The sequence below is a fragment of the Macaca mulatta genome, chromosome 13 (genome assembly GCF_049350105.2).
Source record: "Macaca mulatta isolate MMU2019108-1 chromosome 13, T2T-MMU8v2.0, whole genome shotgun sequence".
NCBI classification, from domain to species: domain Eukaryota; kingdom Metazoa; phylum Chordata; class Mammalia; order Primates; family Cercopithecidae; genus Macaca; species Macaca mulatta.
In genome coordinates, this window is record NC_133418.1 from 39,035,165 (window position 1) to 39,062,303 (window position 27,139).

The 27,139-nt window shown below is 48.4% G+C and overlaps 2 protein-coding genes across 33 annotated transcripts in view; one reads left to right on the forward strand and one right to left on the reverse strand.

The window, feature by feature from the left end:
• Positions 1-27,139, reverse strand: part of ELMOD3 (ELMO domain containing 3) — a 66,156-nt gene that overhangs the window by 27,858 nt on the left and 11,159 nt on the right. For 7 of the 32 annotated variants that reach the window (XR_013402664.1, XR_013402663.1, XM_028832346.2 and 4 more), the window contains exons 1-5: positions 13,637-13,723; positions 13,264-13,353; positions 12,720-12,881; positions 6,145-6,219; positions 5,237-5,306 (exon numbers count right to left, since the gene is read on the reverse strand). Coding sequence is in view for 30 of the 32 variants with exons in the window: in XM_028832346.2 (XP_028688179.2) it covers positions 5,237-5,306; positions 6,145-6,219; positions 12,720-12,881; positions 13,264-13,350 (394 nt within the window). In the remaining 2 variants the exon portion in view is untranslated. Of the gene's footprint in view, positions 1-5,236; positions 5,307-6,144; positions 6,220-11,157; positions 11,823-12,303; positions 12,882-13,263; positions 13,354-13,636; positions 13,724-27,139 lie in introns of those variants that run through there. The other 25 variants (XM_077959114.1, XM_077959099.1, XM_077959119.1 and 22 more) reach the window with 15 other exon arrangements.
• On the forward strand, positions 13,842-25,555 carry RETSAT (retinol saturase). The gene is given in 11 exon segments (NM_001257563.1): positions 13,842-14,153; positions 16,664-16,846; positions 17,501-17,742; positions 18,282-18,483; positions 18,942-19,139; positions 22,422-22,541; positions 23,795-23,933; positions 24,188-24,297; positions 24,371-24,537; positions 24,741-24,900; positions 25,158-25,555. Coding segments are annotated over 11 exon segments (1,833 nt in total). The 5' UTR covers positions 13,842-13,981; the 3' UTR covers positions 25,298-25,555.

The window sequence follows — 27,139 nt, forward strand, 5'->3', positions numbered from 1 at the left end:
ACAGTTCCACTTACAATTGTTTGACTTTTAGATGGATTTATCAGGATATTAAATGCATTTTTCTTTTCTTTTCTTTTTGTTTTTAAATTTTTTGTCTTTTTAAAGGCTAGTCAGGTGAAGCAGTGGGAGTGGAGAAGGAACAGAAACATCTGTAACTGGTTGTGATCAATTCCTTGTAAACATCATTCTACTCGGACCAGCCTTAAATGCACTTTCGACTTACATTTTTTGCTTCCAAATGGGTTTACTGGGATGGAAGTTCACCTTAACTCGAGGAACATTTGTAGATTCTTCTTTTTTTTTTTTTTTTTTTTTTTTTTGAGACGGAGTCTTGCTCTGTCGCTCAGGCTGGAGTGCAGTGGCCAGATCTCAGCTCATTGCAAGCTCTGCCTCGCGGTAAACCCGGGAGGCCATTCTCCTGTCTCAGCCTCCCGAGTAGGTGGGACTACAGACGCCCGCCACCTCGCCCGGCTATTTTTTTAAAATTTTTTAGTAGAGACGGGGTTTCACTGCGTTAGCCAGGATGGTCTCGATCTCCTGACCTCGTGATCCGCCCGTCTCGGCCTCCCAAAGTGCTAGGATTACAGGCTTGAGCCACCGCGCGCCCGGCTGATTCTTCTTACCTCTCTAGCTTTGCCCCAGGGCCATCCAGAGCTACCTGAAGTTCTTCCATGTGCTCTGCCCTCTCCCACCCTTGGTGCCTTTTCACAGACTGCTCTCCCTCTGCTGGAATCAAGACTCCAGGCACTGCCACCATCAGTTCCAACCCCTGCTGGTGCAGCTCCTTCTCATTCTTCAGTTAGCTCTGACACCATCCTCTCCTGGATGCCTTCTTTGATCTCATGGGTTCAGATGAGGGGTCACTGCTCTGTGAGACCCTGACAACCCGTGCTTATCATAGACTAGTCATTGTTTCTCCTGCTCCATGGTGAGCTACATAGGGCCAGGTTTTCCAGAGCCTAGCACAGAGCTTGACACATAATAGGTGCTCAACAAATGTTTGATGAATGAATGAATGAATGAAAGCAGAATACAAGGGGGAGAAAAAAAGCAGAAGGATGGGCTTTCTAAAGCCACCACCCAGCCCTTGTCTCCAAACCAGAGCTGTCACTCTCTGGCTCAAACTGCTAGCGGCATCTTCTGTCACTGACTTTTCCAGTTTGCTACAGAGGACATCAACAATGTGAAGGATGGAGAGACTCCAGTTTAATACCAAAAATATGACCTCTCCAGCCTCAGTGGTAAAGTAGGTTAGGACAGCTCCTCTCTGCCTCACAATCTTGGCTGAGGACATCACATGGCAATAAATTGTAGGGAGAATATACCTGCAGATTAAATGAAATGCTACCAGACACTAATAGATAATAAGGAAGAGAAAGCAGCTGGGAAGCAGTAGAGGATAGTTACTGAAAGTACACTTGAGAGCCAAACTACATGTGAATGCTTCATCTCTGCCTCTTACTAGCTGTATGTCTTCAAGCAAGTTACTTATCAACTGTAACCCCTCATGGGGCTGTTGTGAGGATGGGGTAATTCTTCTACTTCCTAGGACAGCAAGTGGCCCAAAGGTAAGCCACTATCATCAACACAGGTGTGGGCTCAGGTCCAGCACAGCAATGGCCAGAGGCAGCGGGTGAGATGGGTCCAGGGTCCTAAATGTCTGGACCTCTAGGAAATTCCATCTCACCCGCTCCACTCCGGAGTAGCAGACACTGAGCCTTGGAGTTTCTAAGACAGCTTTAAGAGAATATTCAACCTTGGATGATCAAGAAAATAAAACTTGCTTTCAGCATAAGAGCTAAAAAGGAGGGACAAAGTGGCTGAACACAAAGGGAAGACAAGGCTGGATGCAGTGGCTCACGCCTGTAATCCTAGCACTATGGGACGCTGAGGTGGGTGGATCACCTGAGATCAGGAGTTCGAGACCAGCCTGGCCAACATGGTGAAACCCTGTCTCTACTAAAAAAACAAAAAACAAAAAACAAACAAACAAAAAAATTAGCTGGGTACAGTGGTGGGTGCCTGTGATCCCAGCTAGTTGGGAGGCTGAGGCAGGAGAATCACTTGAATCCGGGAGGCGGAGGTTGCAGTGAACCAAGATTGCGCCATTGCACTCCAACCTGGGAGGGAAGAGTGAGACTCTGTTTCAAAAAAAAAAAAGGGGGTTGGGGATGAGTAGAACAGCAGGACGCAATGCTTATTGTGAAGTTGAACAGGATCCTTCACCCTTTTACCTTCATGCAGCTTTATTGATTTATTAATTCTTCACCTGTTAGAGCCTCATGTACCAGCAACTTAACCAATCCCTCCCCAACCTCATACGCCCTTGCCAACACACAGCTTGATGAAAGTCTGTGAGCCAGGAGCAGGAACCACAGTGGCAAGGGGGTGGGAATATGCTGTCAAAACAGGTTAGTCAGCAAAAGTTCAAGGTTTCCACCAGCAATAGCAAGCTGGTGCTTAAAAACACAAATGCCCAAACCACGTTAAGAGCTTCTTCTGCCGGGCGCGGTGGCTCAAGCCTGTAATCCCAGCACTTTGGGAGGCCGAGATGGGCGGATCACGAGGTCAGGAGATCGAGACCATCCTGGCTGACACAGTGAAACCCCGTCTCTACTAAAAAATACAAAAAAACTAGCCGGGCGAGGTGGCGGGCGCCTGTAGTCCCGGCTACTCGGGAGGCTGAGGCAGGAGAATGGCGTGAACCCGGGAGGCGGAGCTTGCAGTGAGCCAAGATCACGCCACTGCACTCCAGCCTGGGCGGCAGAGCGAGACTCTGTCTCAAAAAAAAAAAAAAAAAAAAAAAAGAGCTTCTTCTCCTTTTCTCTTGAAACGAGGCACACGCTTCCTACGTGTGACATAAATACTGTTTTCCCCGACCAACAGAAGAACACGGGGGCAAAGGACAAATGTTCAGGATAATTAACACAGCTCACATTAATTCGGTTATCTTTTTTCCTTTTTATAATTGTCTCCTTTATTTCAGCTCTCTTCCACTTACTCATATAGTCAACAGCACTGCCAATTGAGTCAGCTTATTAATTCTTTTTTTACATTTTTATTTATTTATTATTATATTATTATTATTTTTTTATGTTGCCCAGGCTGGAATGCAGTGGTGCGATATCGGTTCACTGCAACCTCTGCCTCCTGGGTTCAAGCGATTCTCCTGGCTAATTTTTGTATTTTTAGTAGAGAACTCCTGACCTCGTGATCCGCCCGCCTCAGCCACCCAAAGTGCTGGGATTACAGGCGTGGGTCACTGTGCCCAGCCTACATTTATTTTTCACTTTTTTTTTTTAGTTAGCCAGAGACATAGGCACATGCCACCATGCCTGTAATCCCAGCAATTTTGAGAGGCCAAAGTGGGAGTATCATTTGAGCCAGGAGTTTGAGACCAGCCTGGGCAACATAATGAGACCGTCTCTACATAAAATTTTTTAAAAATTAGCTAGGCATGGTAATGCACACCTGTAGTCCCTGCTGGAGCCCAAGAGTTCAAGGCTGGAGTGAGCTATAATCACATAACTACACTTCAGCCTGGACAACAGAGCGAGACCCTGTCCCTGGGAGGGGGGAAATATATATATATATATGCATTTAAACTAAAAATTATTAATATATTAATGCTGGGTTTGCCACCATAAAGATAAAATTCCCTTAAAAGAAACTTCACAGATGTCCAAATGATGTTCCTATATTAGAATGTTTTTTAGCTATGCATAGAAGCTCACACTTACATTCCCAGATACTTGGGAGGCTAAGGTGAGGATCAGCCTGAGCAACACAGCAAGAACCTGTCTCTTTTCTATTGTTTTTTTTTTTTTGAGATGGAGTCTTGCTTTGCTGCCAGGCTGGAGTACAGTGGCACGATCTCGGCTCACTGCAACCTCTGCCTCCCAGGTTCAAGCGATTCTCCTGCCTCAGCCGGCTGAGTAGCTGGGATTACCGGCATGTGCCACCACGCCCAGCTAATTTTTGTATTTTTAGTAGAGACGGGGTTTAACCATGTTGGTCAGGCTGGTCTTGAACTCCTGACCTCGTGATTTGCCTGCCTCGGCCTCCCAAAGTACTGGGGTTACAGGTGTGAGCCACTGCGCCCGGCGAACCTGTCTCTTAAAAAAAAAAAACTAGCTAGGCCTGGTGATACACAGTTACTCAGGAGGTTGAGGTGGGAAGACTACTTGAACCCACAAGTTCTATGATTGCACCACTGCACTCCAGCCTGGGGGACAGAGCAAGGCCCTGTCTCTAAAAAAATATATATTATTTTTTTAAAAGTTCATATTTCTAGTGGCCAGGTATGGGTGCAGTGGTACAATCTTGGTTCACTGCAACCTCTATCTTCTGGGTTCATGCAATTCTTGTGCCTTAGCCTCCAGAGTAGCTGGAATTACAGGTGCATACCACTACACCTGGCTAATTTTTAAAATATTTTTAGTAGAGATGGTGATGTGGTTTGGCTCTGTGTCCCCACCCAAATCTCACCTTGTAAGTCCCATAATTTCCATGTGTTGTGGGAGGGACCTAGTGGGACATAATTGAATCATGGGGGCCAGTCTTTGCTGTGCTGTTCTCATGACAGTGAATAAGTCTCACAAGATCTGATGGTTTTAAAAACAGGAGTTTTCCTGCACAAGTTCTCTCTTTGCCTGCCACCATCCATGTAAGATGTGACTTGCTCCTCCTTGCCTTCCACCATGTTTGTGAGACCTCCCCAGGTATGTGGAACTGTAAGTCCATTAAACCTCTTTTTCCTCCCAGTCTTGGGTATGTCTTTATCAACAGCATGAAAACAGACTAATACAATGGGGTTTCACCATGTTGGCCAGGTTGGACTGTACCTTTCTCCATAATCACTTGGCAAGTGAAGTGAACTTTAAATATGGTATGGGGAAGCGCCTTGCAAAGCAGATAAAGTAGAACAACTTTTCAAAGGATTTTCCCATATGGTGTCTCATTTTCATAACATCCCTTTGAGGATAAGGGAGGTACTAATATGAGAGATCATATGGCTTGCCCAGAGGCACAGAGTAAACCACTAGCAGTGGAAGATCAGAACTCAAGTCTTTTGATTCCTAATTCAGTGTTGATTCTGTTTTTCCCCAATGAACGATAAATCTACAAAATTCTGAAAGACAAGGAGTGAGAGAAATTCAAATGATGAACAGCAGATCCATGGGAAGGTCTGACTTGGGTCCCACCCAGACTCCAAGGGCCCTGAAGGGAACCTTACCACGTGGCTCCCATTCATTAGCTTCTGTGGTCAGAGCCTGGAGAATGCCATGGTTCTTCAACTCTGAGATCTGTAGAGGCAGCTGACCTTTAGTGTGAAGATAGAATCCACGTACCCCCATATACACAAACACTTCCCATCCACTGTACTGAATGTCCTTGACACTGGAGGCCAAAAGGATCTAGTGTGCCCTGATGGGGTGACTGAAGTCAATTTTATTTTTTTTACTTTTTATTTATTTACTTTCTGAGATGGAGTGTCACTCTGTTGCCCAGGCTGGAGTGCAGTGGCCTGATCTTGGCTCACTGCAACCTCCACCTCCTAGGCTCAAATGCTCCTCCCATCTCAGCCTCCCGAGTAGCTGAGAATACAGGTGTGGATCACCACACCCAGCTAGTTTTTGTATTTTCAGTAGAGATGGGGTTTCACTGTGTTGGCCAGGCTGGTCTTGAACTCCTGACCTCAAGTGATCCGCCTGCCTCAGCCTCCCAAAGTGCTGGGATTATAGGCATGAGCCACTGTGCCTGGCCTTGAAGTCAATTTTAAATTGAGGTACCTGGAAAACTTCAACTATGATGTGGAAGTTGGGTGATGCTGGGGACAAATGTATGTCCACCTTGAATGTAAATAAACAAAAATTCATACACTCATTTCAGACTGTGGTATGCCTTTGGTATTTTCTCTGCATTTTATAGCCTGCTTCATTATAGCAATTATCTTATTAAATAGAAGTTGTTCTGTATATTTGTGTTCCATACACCCTCCCCTCAGTGCCCTCAAGTGTGAGCTCCTGGAAGCTAAGGTCTACGCCACCCTTGTGTCCCCAGTGTCTAGCAGAGTTCTGGCACCACACGGTAACACACAACAAAAGCCCTGGCAGAAGGTACCAAGGTGTGGGGGATACGTACAGGGATTCCTCTGAAAGCCAGAACACTCTTGTCGTTGTCATATGATGGAGAATATCCAGCAGACATTCTTTCGCCCTGTAAAACAGACAAGGGTCAATCTCCCAGGCACATATTAATCCCCCAAAGTTAATAGTTTAAATGTCATACCTTTTTTTTCTTTAACTTTTAAGTGCAGGGGTACATGTGCAAGTTTGTTACATAGGTAAACTTGTGTCACAGGGGTTTGTTGTACAGGTTATTTCATCAGCCAGGTATTTGGCCTAGTACCCATTAGTTATTTTTCCTGATCCTCTCCCTCCTCCCGCCCTCCACTTTCCAATAGGCCCCAGTGTGCGTTGTTCCCTTCTGTGTGTCCATGTGTTCTCATCATTTAGCTCCCACTTATAAGTGAGGATATGTGGTATATAGATTCTGTTCTGTGTTAGTTTGTTAAAGATAATGGCCTCCAGCTCCATCTGTGTCCCTGCAAAGGTAAATGTCGCACCTTTTCCCAGTACCACAAAAAAAGGTTGAACTCCAGAGATATCAACCATAATGAATATTGTAAAGGAAAACTTCTACTTAATCTGGTCCTAAGAAAAACTGCAAAAAGCTTAGTTAATGTTATCTCAAAAGTTTTATACCGATTTCCTGGCTCTTTAAAGTCTGAGGGTTCTGAGTGAGTGAAGTTTAGTGAAGCAGTTTGCTATGGCCTTTCTGCTCAGCCAAACCTATCCCCTGCTACAGATTAAAAACAAAAAACTGACCAAAATACTCAGCCAATCGTTTGTAACTCATTTCACAGATACACAGCTAATTTTTCAATGTGTTCTTTTAAAATCCTAAAAATCACCAGGTGTGGTGGTTCACAGCTATAATCCCAGCACTTTGGGAAGCTGAGGCAGGAGGATTGTTGAGCCCAGGAGTTCAAGAGCAGCCTGGGCAACATGGGGAGACCCTGTCTCTACTGTTTTTTTTTTTAAAAAAAAACATCATTTCTACAGTTCGTTACTAGAGAAGTTTCTCTGAACATATAGAGCACCGCGAAGTATCATGTATCTAAAAAAACCATATGGCATTGTTGAAAAGAAGCCCAGAATATTCCCAGGTGATACAATTCTGCAGACTGGAGAAGTAATTCTACCAATGAAAGAATTTCCTGATCAACATCATTAAAGATTATGTAAAAATTTAAAAGACTTATGAGCCTAAGTTTCTTCCTACATTACCATATTTACTGAATTTTCTGGAAAAGTAACTTTAATAAAGTTTAATCTCAGAGAAAAAAAAAATCATTAAGGCAAAAAAGAAAAACCAGCCGGGCACGGTGGCCCACGCCTGTAATCCCAGTACTTTGGGAGACCAAGGCAGGAGGATCTCTTGAGGTCAGGAGTTCAAGACCAGCCTGGCCAACATGGTGAAACCCAATGTCTACTAAAAAGTACAAAAATTAGCTGGATGTAGTGGCACATGCCTGTAATCCCAGCTACTCAGGTGGCTGAGGCACGAGAATTGCTTCAACCTGGGAGGTGGAAGTTGCAGTAGGCTGAGATTACACCACTGCACTCCAGCCTGGGCAACAGAGTGAGACTCCGTCTCAAAAAAAAAAAAAGAAAGAAAAACCAACCCAGTGGAAACATTAGAAGAAGGATATAGACGGATAGATGGTTTACGCAAAAGGTAACCCAAATGGTGGTTTTTCTTTTTTTCTTTTTTGAGATGGAGTTTTGCTCTCGTTGCCCAGGCCAGAGTGCAATGTCGCAATCTCAGCTCACCGCAACCTATGCCTCCCGGGTTCAAGCAATTCTTCTGCCTCAGCCTCCTGAGTAGCTGGGATTACAGGCATGTACCACCATGCCCGGCTAATTTTTAGTAGAGTATTTTTAGTAGAGACGGGATTTCTCCATGTTTTTTTTTTTTTTTTTTTTTTGAGATAGAGCCTCGCTCTGTTGCTCCACCTGGGACTGCACGATCATGGCTCACTCACTTCTTGGCTCAAGGGATTCTCCCACCTGAGCCTTTCAAGTAGCGGGGACCACAGGTGCACAGCACCATGCCCATGTAGCCATGGGTTCTACATATGGTTGCTCAGGCTGGTCTCAAATTCTGGGCTCAAGCCACCTTGGCATCCCAAAGTGCTGGGATTACAGACACGAGCCATCCTGCACAATCACAAATTGGTTTTAAACATATGAACAAATGTTCAACCTCATTCATTAAAACAGACAAACAAACAAAAAAACACGTCGCCGGGTGTGGTGGCTCACGCCTGTACAATCCCAGCACTTTGGGAGGCTGAGGTGGGTGGATCACCTCAGGTCTGGAGTTCAAGACCAGGCTGGCCAACGTGGTGAAACCCCGTCTCTACTAAAAATACAAAAAAGTAGCTGGGCGTGGTGGCACGCACCTGTAATCCCAGCTACTTGAAAAACTGAGGCAGGAGAATCACTTGAACCCTGGAGACAGAGGGTGCAGTGAGCCGAGACAGTGTCATTGCACTCCAGCCCGGGCAACAGAAAAAGACTCCATCTCAAAAAAAAAAAGTCATGTAAAACTACTGTTTTATTAGTCAGATCATCAAAGATCGAAAAGTCTGATAATATGTACATTGGCTAGAGTGCACAACACACTGGAGATTAAACTATTACCACCTCTACAGCTTGACAGTACCTAACAAAATCATACATGTTTTGTATATGTGGGGCCTGATACTGCATTCTAGTAATTTATCTAACAGACATAGTCATCCATGTGCAAAATGACATGTTTACATTTATAGTGTGATTCTTTGTCACACTGTTTATAATAGCGAAAGGCTGGAAAAACCTAAATGTTCACTAATGGGTTGATTACATAAATAAAAGCACATTCACTCAGTAAGATACTATATAGCCATAAAGACAAATGAGAAAGTGCTTTACAAGCAATATGGGACAATCTTCATGATGTATTAAGTGAAAAAGCAAAGGACCAAGTCTATACACTATTTTACCATTTTATTTTTTAGAAGTACATAAGCACATTTGCTTGTCTCTGCAGAGACCATTTTCAGAGTTATACCCAAGGAAGCAGTAGCTTTGCCTCCAGCAGAAAAACTGAGTGGCTGGGGGACAAGGGTGGAAGGCGGTTTCTTCAAAATACGTATATCCTTCCGTACTTTTTGGATTTTGAACCATGTGAATGTATTATGCCAAAGCCCTGGAATCCCAGCTCATCCTGTTACTCTAATCCTTCTGCCTTTTTTTTTTTTTTCTGTTTCCAACTAATGCTCATTAAGCATACCTTCCATTTCTTCATGTTCCAGAGCAAGGATGGAGGCCAAAACACCCCACAGCTAACCAAACTCCCTGGTAACGGAGCTCATGATGGCTAAACATTATGATTTCACACTGTAATACCATCAACACACCTGCCACAGATCCTCTCCTCACTTCCATTCCTTCATTCATGTAGTTTTCCTTCAGAATACACCTTCACCCTCTTCTCTGATCAAGGTCAATTCCACCTACTCAAGGCAACCCACCTTACTAGCTGGGGCTACAATGCTGTCTCATGCCCGTAAGTCCAGTAACCCTTGTATACAGCAAAAGTTCCTCTGCAAAAGGCCTGTAGAAGGACCTTCTCTTATATTTCTTTTTTGTTTTTTTTTTTTGGAGACAGAGTCTCACTTTGTCACCAAGGCTGGAGTGCAATGGTGTGATCCCAGCTCACGGCAACCTCCACCTCCTGGGTTCAAGGAATTCTCTTGCCTCAGCTTCCTGGGTAGCTGGGATTACAGGCATGTACCACCATGCCCAGCTAATTTTATATTTTTAGTAAAGACAGGGTTTCATCAAGTTAGCCAGGCTGCTCTCCAACTCCCGGCCTAGGGGATCCACCCGCCTCGGCCTCCCAAAGTGCTGGGATTACAGGTGTGAGCCACTGTGCCCAGGCTCTTATATTTCTTTTATATGTTTCATACCCATTGGCACAGTACTAAGCACAAAATATTTGTCTCAAATTTTTGTTGAAATTTTATCTCTAAAATATTTGGTGATTCATTGTGCTGAACAACTTCCTGCAGCGGTCTGTGTACCTGGTATTTATTTCATCTTCCTTTCCTTCTTTTTCCTTTTCCTTCCTTTCCTTCTCCAATTCAGTCCCCTCCAGTGTCCAAAGACTTCCCTCTTTGGAACAGTTCGCATCTTACTACGGTGAAGAAAATCTTTCTGGAGACCCAAAGCAAAGGCTTTGTCCCAGTCTGGCTACTGAATCCCAGAGCCGCCATTTAAGACCATTTTTGGGTGGGCAAGGTAGCATGAAAGGTAAGGCATATAGGGTTAGGTGCCCAGTTTATACAAAGACATATCACATTGAACTGAGTCCTGAGGATGATCAGGCCAAAGTAAGCATTTCACAGGGAAGAGGCTAGTAAGGTAAATGATCCAAATCAATGAAATACAAATCAATTTCATTGAGGGTGATTTCTCAATGAAATTCTCCCCACTACCCAAGCAAAAAGAAAACAAAAATCTCATAACTCAGTCAGAAAACAAGCTGTCAGGAAAAGCAATTGACCCTGAGGTGAATAGAAGCTCCTTCTTATAGAACAAAGATAACTATAGGCCGGGCGCGGTGGCTCAAGCCTGTAATCCCAGCACTTTGGGAGGCCGAGACGGGTGGATCACGAGGTCAGGAGATCGAGACCATCCTGGCTAACACGGTGAAACCCCGTCTCTACTAAGAAATACAAAAAACTAGCCGGGTGAGGTGGCGGGCGCCTGTAGTCCCAGCTACTTCGGAGGCTGAGGCCGGAGAATGGCGTGAACCCGGGAGGCGGAGCTTGCAGTGAGCTGAGATCCGGCCACTGCACTCCAGCCTGGGCTACAGAGTGACACTCCGTCTCAAAAAAAAAAAAAAAAAAAAAAAGAACAAAGATAACTATAATGAGAGTTTCTAAATTTTTCTAAAGCTTCATATTCTCTTAATATATTCTTACTATACTTAATGATATATCTCAAACCAACACCATCTTTCCCAAGACTGCATGCTTACCTGTCCATCTCTGAATTCTTCTTTACTATGGAAAGAGCAAGATTTTTCATTCATGACTCAAAATCATTTGTTCATGTGAGCTTTGTCTTTGGGCCCAGAAAGGGTTTTAATAAGTTCTGAGATCAGAAGCTATGTGGAGAGCCAGAGATCCAGTTCCTCTACCTTTGCCTTCCTTGTTGGCAGTCACTCAGACTAAGAGTAAGAAAACGGTCCCTTTGTGCCATCTGAGGGTGTAGGAGGTTTCTGTGAGTACTGAGAAGTCCCCTGAGGTCTTTGAAGCCTCAGCTCTGCCCAAAAGAAAAAAAAGGAAATTGAAAAAGAAAACTGGTTTCATCGTTCAGTTATGCCTCTGTTGACAATTTTTATTTATTTATTTATTTATTTTTTGAGATGGAGTCTTGCCTGTTGCCCAGGCTGGAGTGCAGTGGTGTGATCTCGGCTTACTGCAACCTCCGCCTCCCAGGTTCAAGCGATTCTCCTGTCCCAGTCTCCCGAGTAGCTGGAATTACAGGCGTGCACCACCACACCCGGCTAATTTTTGTATTTTCAGTAGAGACGGGGTTTGACTACGTTGGTTAGGCTGGTCTCAAACTCCTGACCTCGTGATCTGCCCGCCTCGGCCTCCCAAAGTGCTGGGAATACAGGCTTGAGCCAACGCGCCCGGCCTGTTGACAAAATTTAAGCAGCTGTGAATTTATTCTGAATGAACAAGTTGCCTCAGCCAAATGCTTCCCTCTTATTACCCATGCCACAGGATGGCAAAAAGGGGACCATGCAGGGGGTCTGTGGGCTGGATTCTGTGCTCAAAAGGCAGCAGCACCACTAGAAGGGATGGGGTCTGTTTCTGACAATGGAGTTACTGGGACCTGGGCCAGCTTATCAAAGGGGTTAGGCTAAAGGTGGCACCTTGGTGGGTCGTCTTAGCTGAAGTGCTCAGGCTTTGTTTAGGCCTCACCCACAGGTTGGGTCTGGGGCTTATAATACTAGACCTGGTTCCAATGATGGTAGAAATTCAAAATGCCACACAATGTTCTAACCTTTCTCAGTTATCACCAATACTGTACACGTGGCTAGCCAGTTTGGGCAACTCTAAGTCTTTCATCTGACATTGCTTCCCTGAGGAAAAGGGCTGGACAAGGCTCATACCTCATCACGGGGGAATTGGACATCTGGGATGTCTGTCACATCAAAAATTGCATCCTAAGTGGGCAGACGGCCCACATACAACTGACAATCATAGTTCACAGGCTTGGGTGACTAAGGAAGGAGGGTAGCCTCTCTACCAGGTCAGCTCTCCACTGTGGTAATAATGATCAGGATTCCATAAGAACTGGCTGCTGGTGTCAGGATGCTTTGATTATTAACACTGAGAGGAAGAATTCCTCCTGGCTCTTGGGCTGGACATGTGGCTCATTATAATCCTGCGGGCAGGACAGTGCCCCCTCAGTCTTGGCAACTCAGGAACTGAACTGTTCTCACTGTGGCCTTTGGGGCCTCAACATCTGCCCCCCCTTTCCTTTTCCTCCACCATGGCCTCCATGACAGCCTATGCCAAAACACACATTGGCCAGCCTTGGCAAGATGACAGGCGGGTATGGTAATAGCAGTCTCAGGAAGGCTCTTCTGTTGCTGTGTAGAAAATGAACCAAGTAGCGTAGAATCGTGACCAGCTTTCCACACCTGGCTGGAGTACTGCTGGGGCCTTCAGTAGGGACAGTCACTGTCTGTATCAGAGAAGAAAAGAGCAACAACTGTCAAAAAAGGACGTACTCAAAGGCAAGTTCCTGATAGTTGGACCTAAGTTAACGGCCTTCCTATAAAAATGGATCCTTCTCAAATCAAGTATTCATTGTGCATCCACTTTAGGCAAGGAGGGGGTATGATTCTTCAACTGCTTGCTGGAGGTTAGACTCTCTGCATAGGAATTTAAATTGGACCGGTCCTTCGCTGATCCTTTCACCGTGCTCGTCCGTAGACAGCTCCCCATCCCCCAGGTTCCCCACGGATGGGGTGTCATTAGGGACTCGCCATAAAGGACTCCGTCCCAGACAGGCTCCCAGGACAAAACTATGGGCCATGTTGAGGGGCACAGAGCCACACGCTCACCGGCTGTGATGTGCAGAACAGAGATTTCAATTCAAGACACCCAGTCAGACAGGGGTTGTGTGCGGACTTTGGACAGAACTTTGGCATTGCCTGGAGGCATAAGAGGAGGAAAGCAATTTAACACCTCAGGGCAGCGAGTCCAGGGCAGAGCCAGGACCAGAACTCAAGACTCCTGTCTCCCAGTCGGGATTCTCTTTCAGTCTTACAACTCTAGGCCTTGTCTCGCCCTGCAGTGATCGTTTCAACCGGATCACATACTCCCTCCCTCCTCAGGCCGGCTGCTAGCTCCACAAAGGCACCAACCAGCTTATCAAAGGGGTTAGGGAGCTTTTCAAAGGGGTTAACCCCTTGGCAGGTGTTAACGCGTTCTCACCCTTAACACAGCTTTCCAAACTTGGGGGTCCCGCCGCCTCGGCTAGGCCTCATCTGCTCTTGCGCACAGGCCTCTTCCGTGCCGTCTCCCCCGGCCCCGAGAACTACATTTCCCAGTAGGCAATGGAAACTACGCAGGGCAAAAGAGTACGGAGAGCCGGGAGGGTCAATCGTCACCGGATTGTTGGCTTCTCGCTGGCCGGTTGGCTGGCTGGCTGGTAGGTAAATCAGTGCTCAGAGCTGCCTCCGCCTCCTGACTGGAGAGCAACTACCCCGGGCGGAGCCACAGTCCTAGAGGCTGAGCGCAGTCGGAGCTGTCCCATTTACCCGACCCGACGCCGGCGAGATGTGGCTTCCGCTGGTGCTGTTCCTGACCGTGCTGCTGCTGGCCGTCGTCTGCAAAGTTTACTTGGGACTGTTCTCTGGCAAATCCCCAAATCCTTTCTCTGAAGATGTCAAACGGCCACCAGCGCCCCTGGTAACTGACAAGGAGGCCAGGAAGAAGGTTCTCAAACAAGGTAGTAGGAGGGACCCTGGGATCCGGGGCTGCACTTCAGGCATTCTCACAGGTTTGGGTTCTCATTTTGCCAAGGCAGCCGCTACCAGACCCGGGCCTCAGTTTCCCCATATATAAAGTACTGGGAGGGCTTCCTTGCACGGGGAGGAGCCCTGCTTTAGTGTCCGACACTGTCTATAGCCTTTGCCCTAGCAGGCCCCGATAGCCTTCGCCCTAACAGGCCCCATAGCCTTCGCCCTAGCAGGCCCCGGGAATAGTAGTCCCAAGGGCGCGGTGATTGTCCTTGGTTTGCAAGGTCTTGGCACCCGCCCTGCCACTTGTTATCCCGGCAGCTCACGGAACTGATAAGAGACATTCCTCTACTTGGTTCCAGGACCTTAACTTTTTCACCTACCCTCCCATGAGAGCTCAGGGGTGTGGGGGACAACACAGGAATGTGTCCCAACTTGCATAGGAAATTGCATTTTGCCCGTCCGGTGATTTAACAGGCTTTGCATGGTCTCGAGTCATAAGGATTGAACCCTAGTTCTGAAACTTTGGCAGAGATTCAACAGGGTGCCTCAGGCTCAGAGCCTGCTCTCCACTCTCATCTTTAAAACATATTTTGTGGTTGCTTCTAGGGTTTAAAGAGTTCTGCTGCTTTAAAAAATAATGGATCACCTGTTTGATCTACAGAGTCCCTCTCACTTGTAAATTTTAGAATTCTGTGTCATATCTTGCTGCACAATCAGAGACAATACTGTTCTAAGTGGAAGGACTAATCATCTGGACTTCCGAGAACTGAGTTTTAGCTTGAACTGTCACTAATTTGCTGCATAACCATTAGCACCTACCTGGGCTGGTGTAAAAATGAGATGACTAGCTTAACTGTTTTTCAAACCGTGTTGTGATCTATTAGGGGGCTATGAAATCAATTTAGTGAGTTGCAACTGGCATTATTTATTGATTTATTGAAACAGAGTCTCTCTGTTGCCCATGCTAGGGTGCCGTGGTGCGATCTCTGCTCACTGCAACTTCCGCTTCCTGGGTTCAAGTGATTATCATGCCTCAGCCTCCCGAGAGGTGTGCGTGCCCAGCTAATTTTTGTATTTTTAGTAGAGACAAGGTTTCAACATGTTGTCTAGGCTCTTGAACTCCTGGCCTCAAGCGATCCGCCCACCTTGGCCTCCCAAAGTGTTGGGATTACAGGCGTGAACCATCGTGCTGGGCCACAACTAACATTTTAGAATGCAGTAGAATAGAAAATATCAGAGTGCATTATATGTAGTTCCACTAAGTATTGCATTGTGAAACTTGTTTCATATATTTATCTTATATACTTACATATGAATTTTTTTTTTTTACTATTGATCTGTCTAAGAACATTCAAAAAATAAGCAGTTTGCCAAGTTCTCTTGTATCTTGAAATATCCCAGATCTCAGTTCTTTGCCAGTGATTTAAAGAACAGATCTTGTGTTGGAAGTACCCATATAGCACCACTTGCTATCCAGTTTTGTCTTGTGAGAAGGTGCTGCCTCCCTCAGCAATGCCCGGAGACCTTCCCTATGGGACGGGCTGGTGCTGTGATTTCTGAGAGCTGCAGCCTCTGAGCAGTTCTGTCCTGCCCAAGACTTTCCATCAGGACCTGGAAGAGCCACCATTAGACCTAGCTACTCCATTGTTGCTTGCAGACCCTGCATCTTCCAAAGAAACCCAGCCTGTGGGCTGGGCATGGTGGCTCATGCCTGTAATCCCAGCACTTTGGGAGGCCGAGGTGGGTGGATCACTTGAGGCCAGGAGTTCAAGACCAGCCTGGGCAACATAGCAAGACTTTGTCTCTATAAAAAATAAAATAGGCCGGGCATGGTGGCTCATGCCTGTAATCCCAGCACTTGGGGAGGCCAAGGCGGGTGGCTCATGAGGTCAGAAGATCGAGACCATCCTGGCTAACACGGTGAAACCCCGTCTCTACTAAGAAATATATATTAAAAAAAAAATTAGCTAGGCGTGGTGGCAGGCACCTGCAGTCCCAGCTACTCGGGAGACTGAGGCAGGAGAATGGTGTGAACCCGGATGGCGGAGCTTGCGGTGAGCGGAGATTGCACCACTGCACTCCAGCCTGGGTGACAGAGCGAGACTCTTGTCTCAAAAATAAATAAAAATAAAAATAAATTATCCAGGCATGGTGGCATGCACCCGTAGTCCTAGCTACTCGGGAGCCAGAGGCAGGAGGATTGCTTGAGGCCAGGAGTTCAAGGCTGCAGTGAACTATGATCACATCACTGCACTTCAGCCTGGGCCAGAGCGAGACCCTGTCTCAAAAAACAAAAACACAAAACCCCAAATCTGCCTGGCTGGTTCTGAGTATTCCCAGGTAAAATGTTTGAAACATGTTAGTCAAGAGTTCCATGCCAAACTGCTCGAGAGGCTTCTTGCACTGTACAAGCTAGAGAAGTCTTCTTTGGTTTCCCTATCTTTGCTATTTCCCTGCCCCTGCCTGAGAAACCCACCCTTTGGCCCTTCTGCTGTAGCTTTTTCAGCCAGCCGAGTGCCGGAGAAGCTGGATGTGGTGGTAATTGGCAGTGGCTTTGGGGGTCTGGCTGCAGCTGCAATTCTAGCTAAAGCTGGCAAGCGAGTCCTGGTGCTGGAGCAACATACCAAGGCAGGGGGTGCCTGTCATACCTTTGGAGAGAATGGCCTTGAATTTGACACAGGTAAGGCTTGTGTGGAAAAGGGTTGGGAGCATGGCTATATGTTGAAGAGGCTTGGAGCAGCCCTTGTGGGGTGATACTGAGCATTTCTGTTGTTTTGGAAGTGCCGTCTTCTCTCTGGGCACTTTTTTTGTTTGTTTCAGACAGAGTCTCACTTCGTCACCCAGGCTGGAGCGCAGTGGTGTGATCCCAGCTTACTGTAACCTCCACTTCCTGAGTTCGAGTGGTTCTCATGCCTCAGTCTCCCGAGTGGCTGGGATTACACTCAGTAATCCCACCAAGTGGGCCACTACACCCTGCTAATTTTTTGTATTTTAGTAGAGACGGGGTTTCTCCATGTTGGCCAGGCCGGTCTCGAACTCCTGACCTCAAGTGATCCACCTCCCTCAGCCTCCCAAAGTGCTGGGATTACAGGTGTGAGCCACCGTGCCCAGCCTCTGGGCACTTTTCTTATGTGACAGCATAGCTACTGGAGTTGAGCCGGGCAGGGATCTGGTAGTTTCTGCTGTGACACCTCCCTACAGACAGGGTGGGCAGCTCACTCTGGGCATGAACTTGGCCAGGCCAGATAACCTCTTCCACCTCACTTCCTCAGCCACCTTTCCAGGGCTCAATCCTCGTATGCCTTTACTGCCTTGTTTTTCCATCTCCCAACAGGAATCCATTACATTGGGCGTATGGAGGAGGGCAGCATTGGCCGTTTTATCTTGGACCAGATCACTGAAGGGCAGCTGGACTGGGTTCCCATGTCTTCTCCTTTTGACATCATGGTACTGGAAGGGCCTAATGGCCGAAAGGAGTACCCCATGTACAGTGGAGAGAAAGCCTACATTCAGGGCCTCAAAGAGAAGTTTCCACAGGAGGAAGCTATCATTGACAAGTATATAAAGCTGGTTAAGGTAACATGGACATGCTGAGGACCCAGAGTTTATTCCCGACAAGACTGACTTTCTTCATTATTAGTGGAGGCACTGGGGGTGGAGAGTGCAGTGGGGAGAGGCAGGAAGGGAGGAAGAGTCATATCTGTTCTTAGCTCAGCCTCCACCCGAGTCCATCCAGTTCTCTGTCTCTCTCTCTCTCTGGAGCCTTGGCTCCACGGCTGCTGCTGTCCCCCTGGCCTCCAGGGATGCCCTGCTCTCCTCCCTGACTAGGCTGGCTTCCGTGACATCAGATCACTACTCCTTTTTACTCATCCGAGACCAGACTGGGATTTTTGAAAAGGAATTTGAGCAGGAAAATAAAAAGTAAAAGAAGGACTCATCCAAGTGTAGGACAGGAAAAATTCACAGAGTATAGATTTTTTTAAAAATTCAAATTCAGCAAAGTTCAGTCAGGGGTAAGTGTTGCTGGATCCTCGGGCTGGTCCAGGCTATGGGGATAGCAGTTCTGTCACAGCGGTTCCAGAGGTGAGGCCTGCTCTCCTCATTCACTCCCCCAGGTGGTATCCAATGGAGTCGCTCATGCCATCCTGTTGAAGTTCCTCCCATTGCCCGTGATTCAGCTCCTCGACAGGTGCGGGCTGCTGACTCGTTTCTCTCCATTCCTTCATGCATCCACCCAGAGCCTGGCTGAGGTCCTGCAGCAGCTGGGGGCCTCCTCTGAGCTCCAGGCAGTACTCAGCTACATCTTCCCCACTTACGGTGGGTACTGGCCATGGGCTCTGGGCAGCTTCTGGAGGAGGAAGGGTTACCCTCTCGTCTCTCAGTCTTTCTTCTTGACCCTGCCTGACTGACTGATATGGAGCAGTGTAAACCCCAGGCCCTCTGGAGCTTGTGGATGAGAAGTCTGGCCACCTGCTGGACTCCTTGGTCAAAATTCTCTTCATCCATGCCCTGGATGATTTTTCAGTTCAACCAACACTGTCTTCCCTGGTCTTGGCAGCATGGCAGTTTGCAGGGAGGATATTCCTACTGGTGCCAAGATCTCTAAGGTACCCCATGATTGGATGGAAAGTCTCTTCTGACTGCCTTGAACCCTGAGGAACGTGTGGATCCTTGGATAGACTGGGCTATGTGTTATCTCACAGAATTCCACATTCGTTTCTGAATGGTGCTGGTGCCTGCTTTTGCCTGCTCACCACCCTTCCTTCCTTCTGCAGGTGTCACCCCCCGTCACAGTGCCTTTTCCATGCACGCTCTGCTGGTTAACCACTACCTGAAAGGAGCCTTTTATCCCCGAGGGGGTTCCAGTGAAATTGCCTTCCATACCATCCCTGTGATTCAGCGGGCTGGGGGCGCTGTCCTTACAAGGGCCACTGTGCAAAGTGTGTTGCTGGACTCAGCTGGGAAAGCCTGTGGTGAGAGCCCTGCCCTACCCTGCCCTTCTGGGTCCCTGGGTTGGTGTGGACGAGACCTGGGGTGTCCCTAAGACCAGACGGAGTAGGAGAACTGACCTCCTCATGGGGGCTAAAGGTGAGAATCTGCCCCAGAGCAGGGTCCAGGGATAGTGATTAGTCCAGAAATAAAAAAGAAGCAGGAAAGATAAAGGATCGGCCGGGCATGGTGGTCTGCGCCTGTAATCCCAACACTTTGGGAAGCTGAGATGGGAGGATTGCTTGAGCTCAGGAATTTGAGACCAGCCTAGGAAACATGGTTAAACTCTGTCTCTTTAAAAAAAAAAAAAAAAGTAAAAAAGAAAAATATGGCTGGGCATGGTGGCTCATGCCTGTAATCCCAGCACTTTGGGAGGCTGAGGCGGATCACAAGGTCAGGAGTTTGAGACCAGCCTGGCCAATATGGTGAAACCCCATCTCTACTAAAAATACAAAAATTAGCTGGGTGTGGTGGCACGCACCTGTAGTCCCAGCTACTTGGGAGGCTGAGGCGGAAGAATCGCTTAAACCCGGGAGGTAGAGATTGCAGTGAGCCGAGATTGCACCACTGCACCCCATCCTGGACAACAGAGCGAGACACCGTCTTAAAAAAAAAAGAAAAATAAAGGATTGCAAGGTCCCCAAAGAACAGTATTTAGTTATTTATTTAATAGATAAAATTATTTACCCAGTAATCTATGACTTTTTTTTTTTTTTTTTTTTTGAGATGGAGACTTGCTCTGTCGCCCAGGCTAGAGTGCAGTGGCACGATCTCAGCTCGCTGCAAGCTCCGCCTCCTGGGTTCACGCCATTCTCCTGCCTCAGCCTCCCGAGTAGCTGGGACTACAGGTGCCCGCCACCACGCCCGGTTAATTTTTTGTATTTTTAGTAGAGACGGGGTTTCACCATGTGTTAGCCAAGGGAGTCTCAATCTGCTGAACTTGTGATGCGCCCGCCTCGGCCTCCCAAAGTGCTGGGATTACAGGCGTGAGCCACCGTGACCAGCCAATTGTCTTCTTGAGTGTAGAGACTATCTTTTATCTTTGTATCTATAAATCTTAGAACATATTAGAGGCTCAATAAATGCTGCTCAGTGACCAATGGAATGAATAAATAACCTTTGATTCCACATGGCAGTATGGAGGCCAGCAAGGTTCCCTGCCTCTGTCTGTAAAGTGAGGCCTAGAACCTTATTACACTGGCTCAGATTGATGCTCTAACCTGGATAGGGACTCCGAATTCCAGTATAAATGACTCTTGGAATAGAGGGTCTGTGCAAGAAGGAGTCTGTTAAACAGAACAGACCATCCATGACTAATGGGTGCTTAAAGAAGCCAGGGAAGCAGACAAAAAGAGGCCTGGGAAAAACTGGGCTGGTATAGACATGCATTTATCAGAGGAACCTTTCAAGGAGGTGATAAGTGGGGGACCCAGTGCAAAATAAAAAATCAAGGAGAAAAGGCCATCAGTGATCTGAGAGAATCCATTAGTAGAAGAGACTGATAAGTTACTGGGTGGTAAGAGAGAGGTGGCTGTCAGTTGTGCAAGGTTTTCTCTGATGTCCGTGAACAAGTTCTCCTAACTGAAAGGGGTCCAGGAAGCAAGGTAGGTTTATCATTTGAGGTAAATACAATCCAGATATATTTGTTTTTCAAGTGCTAGGTAATAAAAGATCGAGATAAAAGAGGTGGGGCGCCGGTGGCTCATGCCTGTAATCCCAGCACTTTGGGTGGCCAAGGCAGGCACATCGCCTGAGCTCGGGAGTTTGAGACCAGCCTGGCCAACATGGTGAAACCGTCTTTACCAAAAATACAAACATTAGCCAGGGCCGGGCACCGTGGCTCACGCCTGTAATCCCAGCACTTTGGGAGGCCGAGGTGCGTGGATCACAAGGTCAGGAGTTCAAGACCAGCCTGGCCAATATGGTGAAACCCTGTCTTTATTGAAAATACCAAAATTAGCCAGGCACAGTGCTGGGAGCCTGTACTCCCAGCTACTTGGAAGGCTGAGGCAGGAGAATCGCTTGAACCCGGGAGGCAGAGGTTGCAGTGAGCTGAAATCGCGCCACTGCACTCCAGTCTGGGCAATGGAGTGAGGCTTCGTCTTAAACAAAAACAAAAACCATTCATTTACGTGCCATCTGGAGGAGTGTGCTAAGGATGGGGGTAACAGACAGCATGGTGGAACAGGGGAAACCTCCTGGAGGCACAGGTGTGCAGCTGAGTAATAAAGGGTGAGATGAACCTAGCAAACAGATGAGGTTGGAGAATATTCCGGGAAGGGGAAGCAGCATGCACAAAGACATGAAGACATGAAAGAGCTGAGTGTTTTCAGGCATCCAGAAGTATTAGGTTGAACAATGAGAAATTGTCATTTTTGTAGGTGAGAAATGGTTGACTCTCAGCTGTTTGATATTGGTTCTGCCTAATAGTTTAGTGGGAGTTTAGTGAGAGTGAGCAGAGATGGATGGAGCTGGACACACAGAAGGGACCACATTGCACAGGCTGCTGTAAGATTTCGGAGGTTCTCTTATCCAGGATGAGGCATCATTGCAGGGTTTGATTTTTATTTTATTCATTCATTCATTCATTCATCCATTCATTTTTTTAGCGACACAGTCTCACTCTGTTGCCCAGGCTAGAGTGTGGTAGTGTCATCAGAGCTCACTGTAGCGTTTAATTCCTGGGCTGAACCCATTCGTCTGGCTGAGGGGATAGGACTACAGGTGTGCACAACCCCATACAGCTTAATTTAAATTGCCTTTTTTTTTTTTTTGTAGAGACAGGGTCTCACTATGTTGCCCAGGCTAGTCTTGACCTGTATACCAGCAATCGGTCCTCTTACCTTGGACTCCCAAAGTGCTGAGAGTACAGGCATGAGCCAATGTGCCCAGCCCCGATTGGAGGGTGTTAAAGAGTATTTGGAAACAACTCTGGCAGCAGAGAAAAGGGCCTGGATTTCCACTGGAAGCGCTTTAGCCCTTGAGCTTTGTCTGGGATTTGGCTCAAACACAGAGTACACACAAACGCACACACGCAGGTGGGTACAGAGCTAGGAAAAGCAAGCCCAAGTTGTAGGATAGGCTGAAAGCACTTGAAAATATTCACTCACTTTGCATTTTCCCAGGGGCCTGCCCTACCAGAGTCTAGGTAGCTGGACTCCAAGGTCTGAGAAATGGGCACAGGCAGAGAGAGATCCATGGGGGCCGTGGGCCTTCCTCTTTGTCCTGGAGCTCACAGACCCTCAGCCAAGCACTTGTGCCTGCAGGTGTCAGTGTGAAGAAGGGGCATGAGCTGGTGAACATCTATTGCCCCGTCGTGGTCTCCAACGCAGGGCTGTTCAACACCTATGAGCACCTACTGCCGGGGAATGCCCGCTGTCTGCCAGGTAAAAGGCGGGTCTGCACTGCCCCTCTTGCAGGTTCCCCAACGTGTCCCCTTCTGGAGCCAACTTGCTCCGTCTGGGTCATGCTTCCCCTCTTCTTGGCCGGCCCTCTGATTGTACTTAAGCAACAAGGTGAGAACGCTGTCTCTAATGTCATCCTAACCCTACCATTTAATGTTAGGGAAACTGAGGCCCATACAGATTAATTACAGTCCTGAGCCCACTCAGCTGAAAGGGGCAGGGCTGAGTGGAGTAGCTGGTCTGATTTGAAAGCACCAGCTCCTCTCACCCTTCTGGGTTGAGGGGGCTTCCAGAGAAGAGGCCTCAAGAAGAGAAGCAGGAGAGCAGGCAGCCCACAGGGAGCAGAGCCACCGAGCCACCGCGGCTGAGAGGTCCCGCCACTTCATGTAACTGGATGCATCTGGTGTGATCTGAGGAAGGGAGGCCGCTGGGAAGAGGGGACCAGGAACCCAGCAGGGGTGAGAGAGAAGGGCCCAGGTGAAGGGCTCAGGCTGGGGCGGGAGCTGGAGAGCACAGAGCAGCTCCGGATGTGTTGTGGCAGAAACCTTGGCTGGTGCAGGAGCCAGAGAGCAGGGGAAGGAGCCCTGACCCCAGAGGGTGGGCCCGGGAGCTGCTCCCTGAGGAACCGGGGAAGGGGACAGCAGAGCAGGCTGGGGGGTAAAGCGAGGTCCTGGCCTTCCTCATGGGGACTGGGTGATACGTGAGTTGTGATTGTCTCCAGGGCATAGGGTGGTTTCACCAGTGCCAGCCTCTCCTTTCTTTGCCCCTCATAGCTGAGTCTGCAGCCTGCACGGCCTCCCCTCTCTCAGACTCTCAGGAGCTGAAGGGTGAGGCAGAGGTGGCCAAGGGGCAGAGCAGGGGTGTCAGGCATGGTGCACAGGCAGACTCTGCCTTTGCTACTTCCTACCTTACTTTGTGACTGTGACCTCCCTTCTTCCCTGTCCCAGGACCTCTGGGCACTGACACTGTCCTGGCCAGGCAGCCCTGCTAGAGTCACCTGTCCCTCCTACCCACCTCTCACCGTCTGGTTACAATTTTCCCTTGTCTGTGAATTTTCCTCCTGAACATGATCTGAAGGCCTCAAAAATATTTAGTTAAATGAAGGAAGCAGAGTGGCCAGGGACCTGGCATGCCTCAGGCAGGTGCCAGAGCTGGCACCCCAAGGCTCTCCTAGGAGCAGAGAGTGGCCGTCTCTGGTCATAGTTCATACAGGCACCACCCACTCCCCTTGGCAGGTGTGAAGCAGCAGCTGGGGATGGTTCGGCCTGGCTTAGGCATGATGTCTGTTTTCATCTGCCTGCGAGGCACCAAGGAGGACCTGCATCTGCCGTCCACCAACTACTATGTTTACCATGACACGGACATGGACCAGGCGTAAGACACACGTGTCTGTGTGTGGTGTGTATGCGTGTGGCCTGTGCCTCCCTGCTTGACTCAGAGAATGAGCAGAGGATATGGAATGGGAGGAAATGGGCAATTTCTAATTTGCTCCTGGAAGTTTGTCACCTCAAGGCTGTGGCTCAGCTTCACCCCTGTGGGGAGTCCCTAGGGCTGAGCAGTCCTTGCAGTGGTTCTGGGGTTTTGAGGACAAAAGCCTGGAGATCGTACCACACTCCTGTCACACGCAGGATGGAGCGCTACGTCTCCATGCCCAGGGAAAAGGCTGCGGAACACATCCCTCTTATGTTCATCGCTTTCCCATCAGCCAAGGATCCGACCTGGGAGGACCGATTCCCAGGTGGGGCTGCGGGTCCCGGGTGAGGGGCTGGAGGGAGGGGCCAGGCAGTAGTAATGTCAGTTCTGACCCCCAGGCCGGTCCAGCATGATCATGCTCATACCCAGCGCCTACGAGTGGTTTGAGGAGTGGCAGGCGGAGCTGAAGGGAAAGCGGGGCAGTGACTATGAGACCTTCAAAAACTCCTTTGTGGAAGCCTCTATGTCAGTGGTCATGAAACTGTTCCCACAGCTGGAGGGGAAGGTAGGGGGTAAAATATTTGGGGTGGTGACGGACCTCATGGTGCCATTTCTGCCCTTTCCTTGCAAAGACAGGGGAATTGGGCCCCACGACATGAGTCCCAGGGAAGGACAGGGCACCCATACCCACAGTCAGCAAATGGGAGACAGTGGAAGAGGGAGGGGAGCCAGGATCTCACGTGCCCGCCCCACCCTTTGTGCCCTCAGGTGGAGAGTGTGACTGCAGGATCCCCACTCACCAACCAGTTCTATCTGGCTGCTCCCCGAGGTGCCTGCTACGGGGCTGACCACGACCTGGGCCGCCTGCACCCTCGTGTGATGGCCTCCTTGAGGGCCCAGAGCCCCATCCCCAACCTCTACCTGACAGGTATACTCACTGCCCCATGTTTTCAAGACCTGAGACCCTGGGCCCCTGTCGCCCAATGGCCTCTCTTCCTGTCCTCAGGCCCTACTGTCCCCTGCAGCTTCCCATCCCTTGAGCAGGGCTGCTTGGGCAGGCTGTGGCCCCGGTCCTGACTGGAGCCAGCTCTGGGTGGCCCTCATGTGGAGGGAAGAGCACCAGGGCCCCACCCTCCCCTGGGCCTGCCTGGGTCACGCTCAGGGGCCTCTGCTCTTGCCTCCTAGGCCAGGATATCTTCACCTGTGGGCTGGTCGGGGCCCTGCAAGGTGCCCTGCTGTGCAGCAGTGCCATCCTGAAGCGGAACTTGTACTCAGACCTTAAGGATCTTGGCTCTAGGATCCAGGCACAGAAGAAGAAGAATTAGTTCCATCAGGGAGGAGTCAGAGGAATCTGCCCAATGGCTGGGGCATCTCCCTTGACTTACCCATAATGTCTTTCTGCATTAGTTCCTTGCACATATAAGGCACTCTAATTTGGTTCTGATTCCTGAAGAGAGGCCTAGTTTAAATCACAATTCCGAATCTGGGGCAATGGAATCATTGCTTCCAGCTGGGGCAGGTGAGATCATTATGCCTTTTATAACATCCTGTCCCTACTAATAAGATACTGACTTGGGCCGGGCGCGGTGGCTCACGCCTGTAATCCCAGCACTTTGGGAGGCCGAGGCGGGCGGATCACAAGGTCAGGAGATCGAGACCACGGTGAAACCCCGTCTCTACTAAAAATACAAAAAATTAGCCGGGCGCGGTTGTGGGCGCCTGTAGTCCCAGCTACTCGGGAGGCTGAGGCAGGAGAATGGCGTGAACCCGGGAGGCGGAGCTTGCAGTGAGCCGAGATCGCGCCACTGCACTCCAGCCTGGTCGACAGAGCGAGACTCCGTCTCAAAAAAAAAAAAAAAAAAAAAAGATACTGACTTGGATAGCTTGATGTCTCATGACGAGCAGCGCTCTGCATCCCTCACCCACGCCTCCTCACTCAGTGATCACAGAAAATTCCATCGGTGGATAGAACCCCTGGCAGTGTTGTCAGCTCAAGCTGGTGGGTTCAGTTCTGTCCTGAGGCTTCTGCTCTCATTCACTTAGTGCTGTGCTGCACAATTCTACACTGTTGAGGGAGAAGGGAGACTAATGAGGCTTAACTCAAAACCTGGGCATTGTTTTGGTTGCCATTCCATAGGTTTGGAGAGCTCTAGATCTCTTTTGTGCTGGGTTCAGTGGCTCTTCAGGGCACGGGAAATGCCTGTGTCTGGGCCGGTGTGGTCTGGAGCTTTGGAGTAACAGCGGGATCCATCAGTTATTAGGGAGCACGTCAGATGATCATATCCAGTTCATATGGAAGTCCTGGGTCTGTCTTCCTTATGATCGGGGTGGCATCTGGTTCTCAATGTGCCAGCATCAAGGCACCTTCAGGGAGCTCAGTACCTGAGCCTCAATCAAGCCTCATCCTCCAAATACACAGGGAAGGGTGATGCAGCGAAGGGTAACGTCAGGAGTCAGGTCATGGACTGGTAAGATGAATACTTTGTTGGGGTGAAGCAGGCTGCAGGGCTGTCCAGGCAAGGGCATACCTGGGGACAGCTCTGGGAGGTGTGGGGTAAGGAAGGGAAGTCACCTCAGAAAAGGGAAAGTGACAGAATGTGTGTGAAGCCCAGAAATGGCATTTGCCGTTAATTAGCACATGTGAGAGTTAGATGGGTATGTGAATGCAAGCTCAAGGTTTGGAAAAATGACTTTTCAGTTATGTCTTTGGTATCAGACATACGAAAGGCTGCTTTGTAGTTCGTGTTAATGTAACAATAAATTCACTGATTCCATTGCTTTAACATTTGAAGTTTTTGCTTTTTTTTTCAACAAAACAAAATTGTGATGGCATTTGCAGAAGCTCAGTAAAACACTATACACTGAAAAACAGCAAAATAAGCTTTAAAAAAATAAAATTAAGTAATTATAAAGTTACAAAAAGTGGCCATCTACTGATGGGGCAAACGAACAATTTCAACATTCAGTCATTTATTGCACATGGGGTCTGATGAATTAAAGGAATACCAATCAGAGTGTTGGGGGCTGGCGTATTGGCAGTTTGAAGTACCATACAGCTCAGGGCTGAGTGCTTTGTCTCACGCCTGTAATCCCAGCACTTTGGGAGGCCAAGGCAGGTAGATTACTTGTGCTCGGGAGTTCAAGACCAGCCTGAGCAACATGGCAAA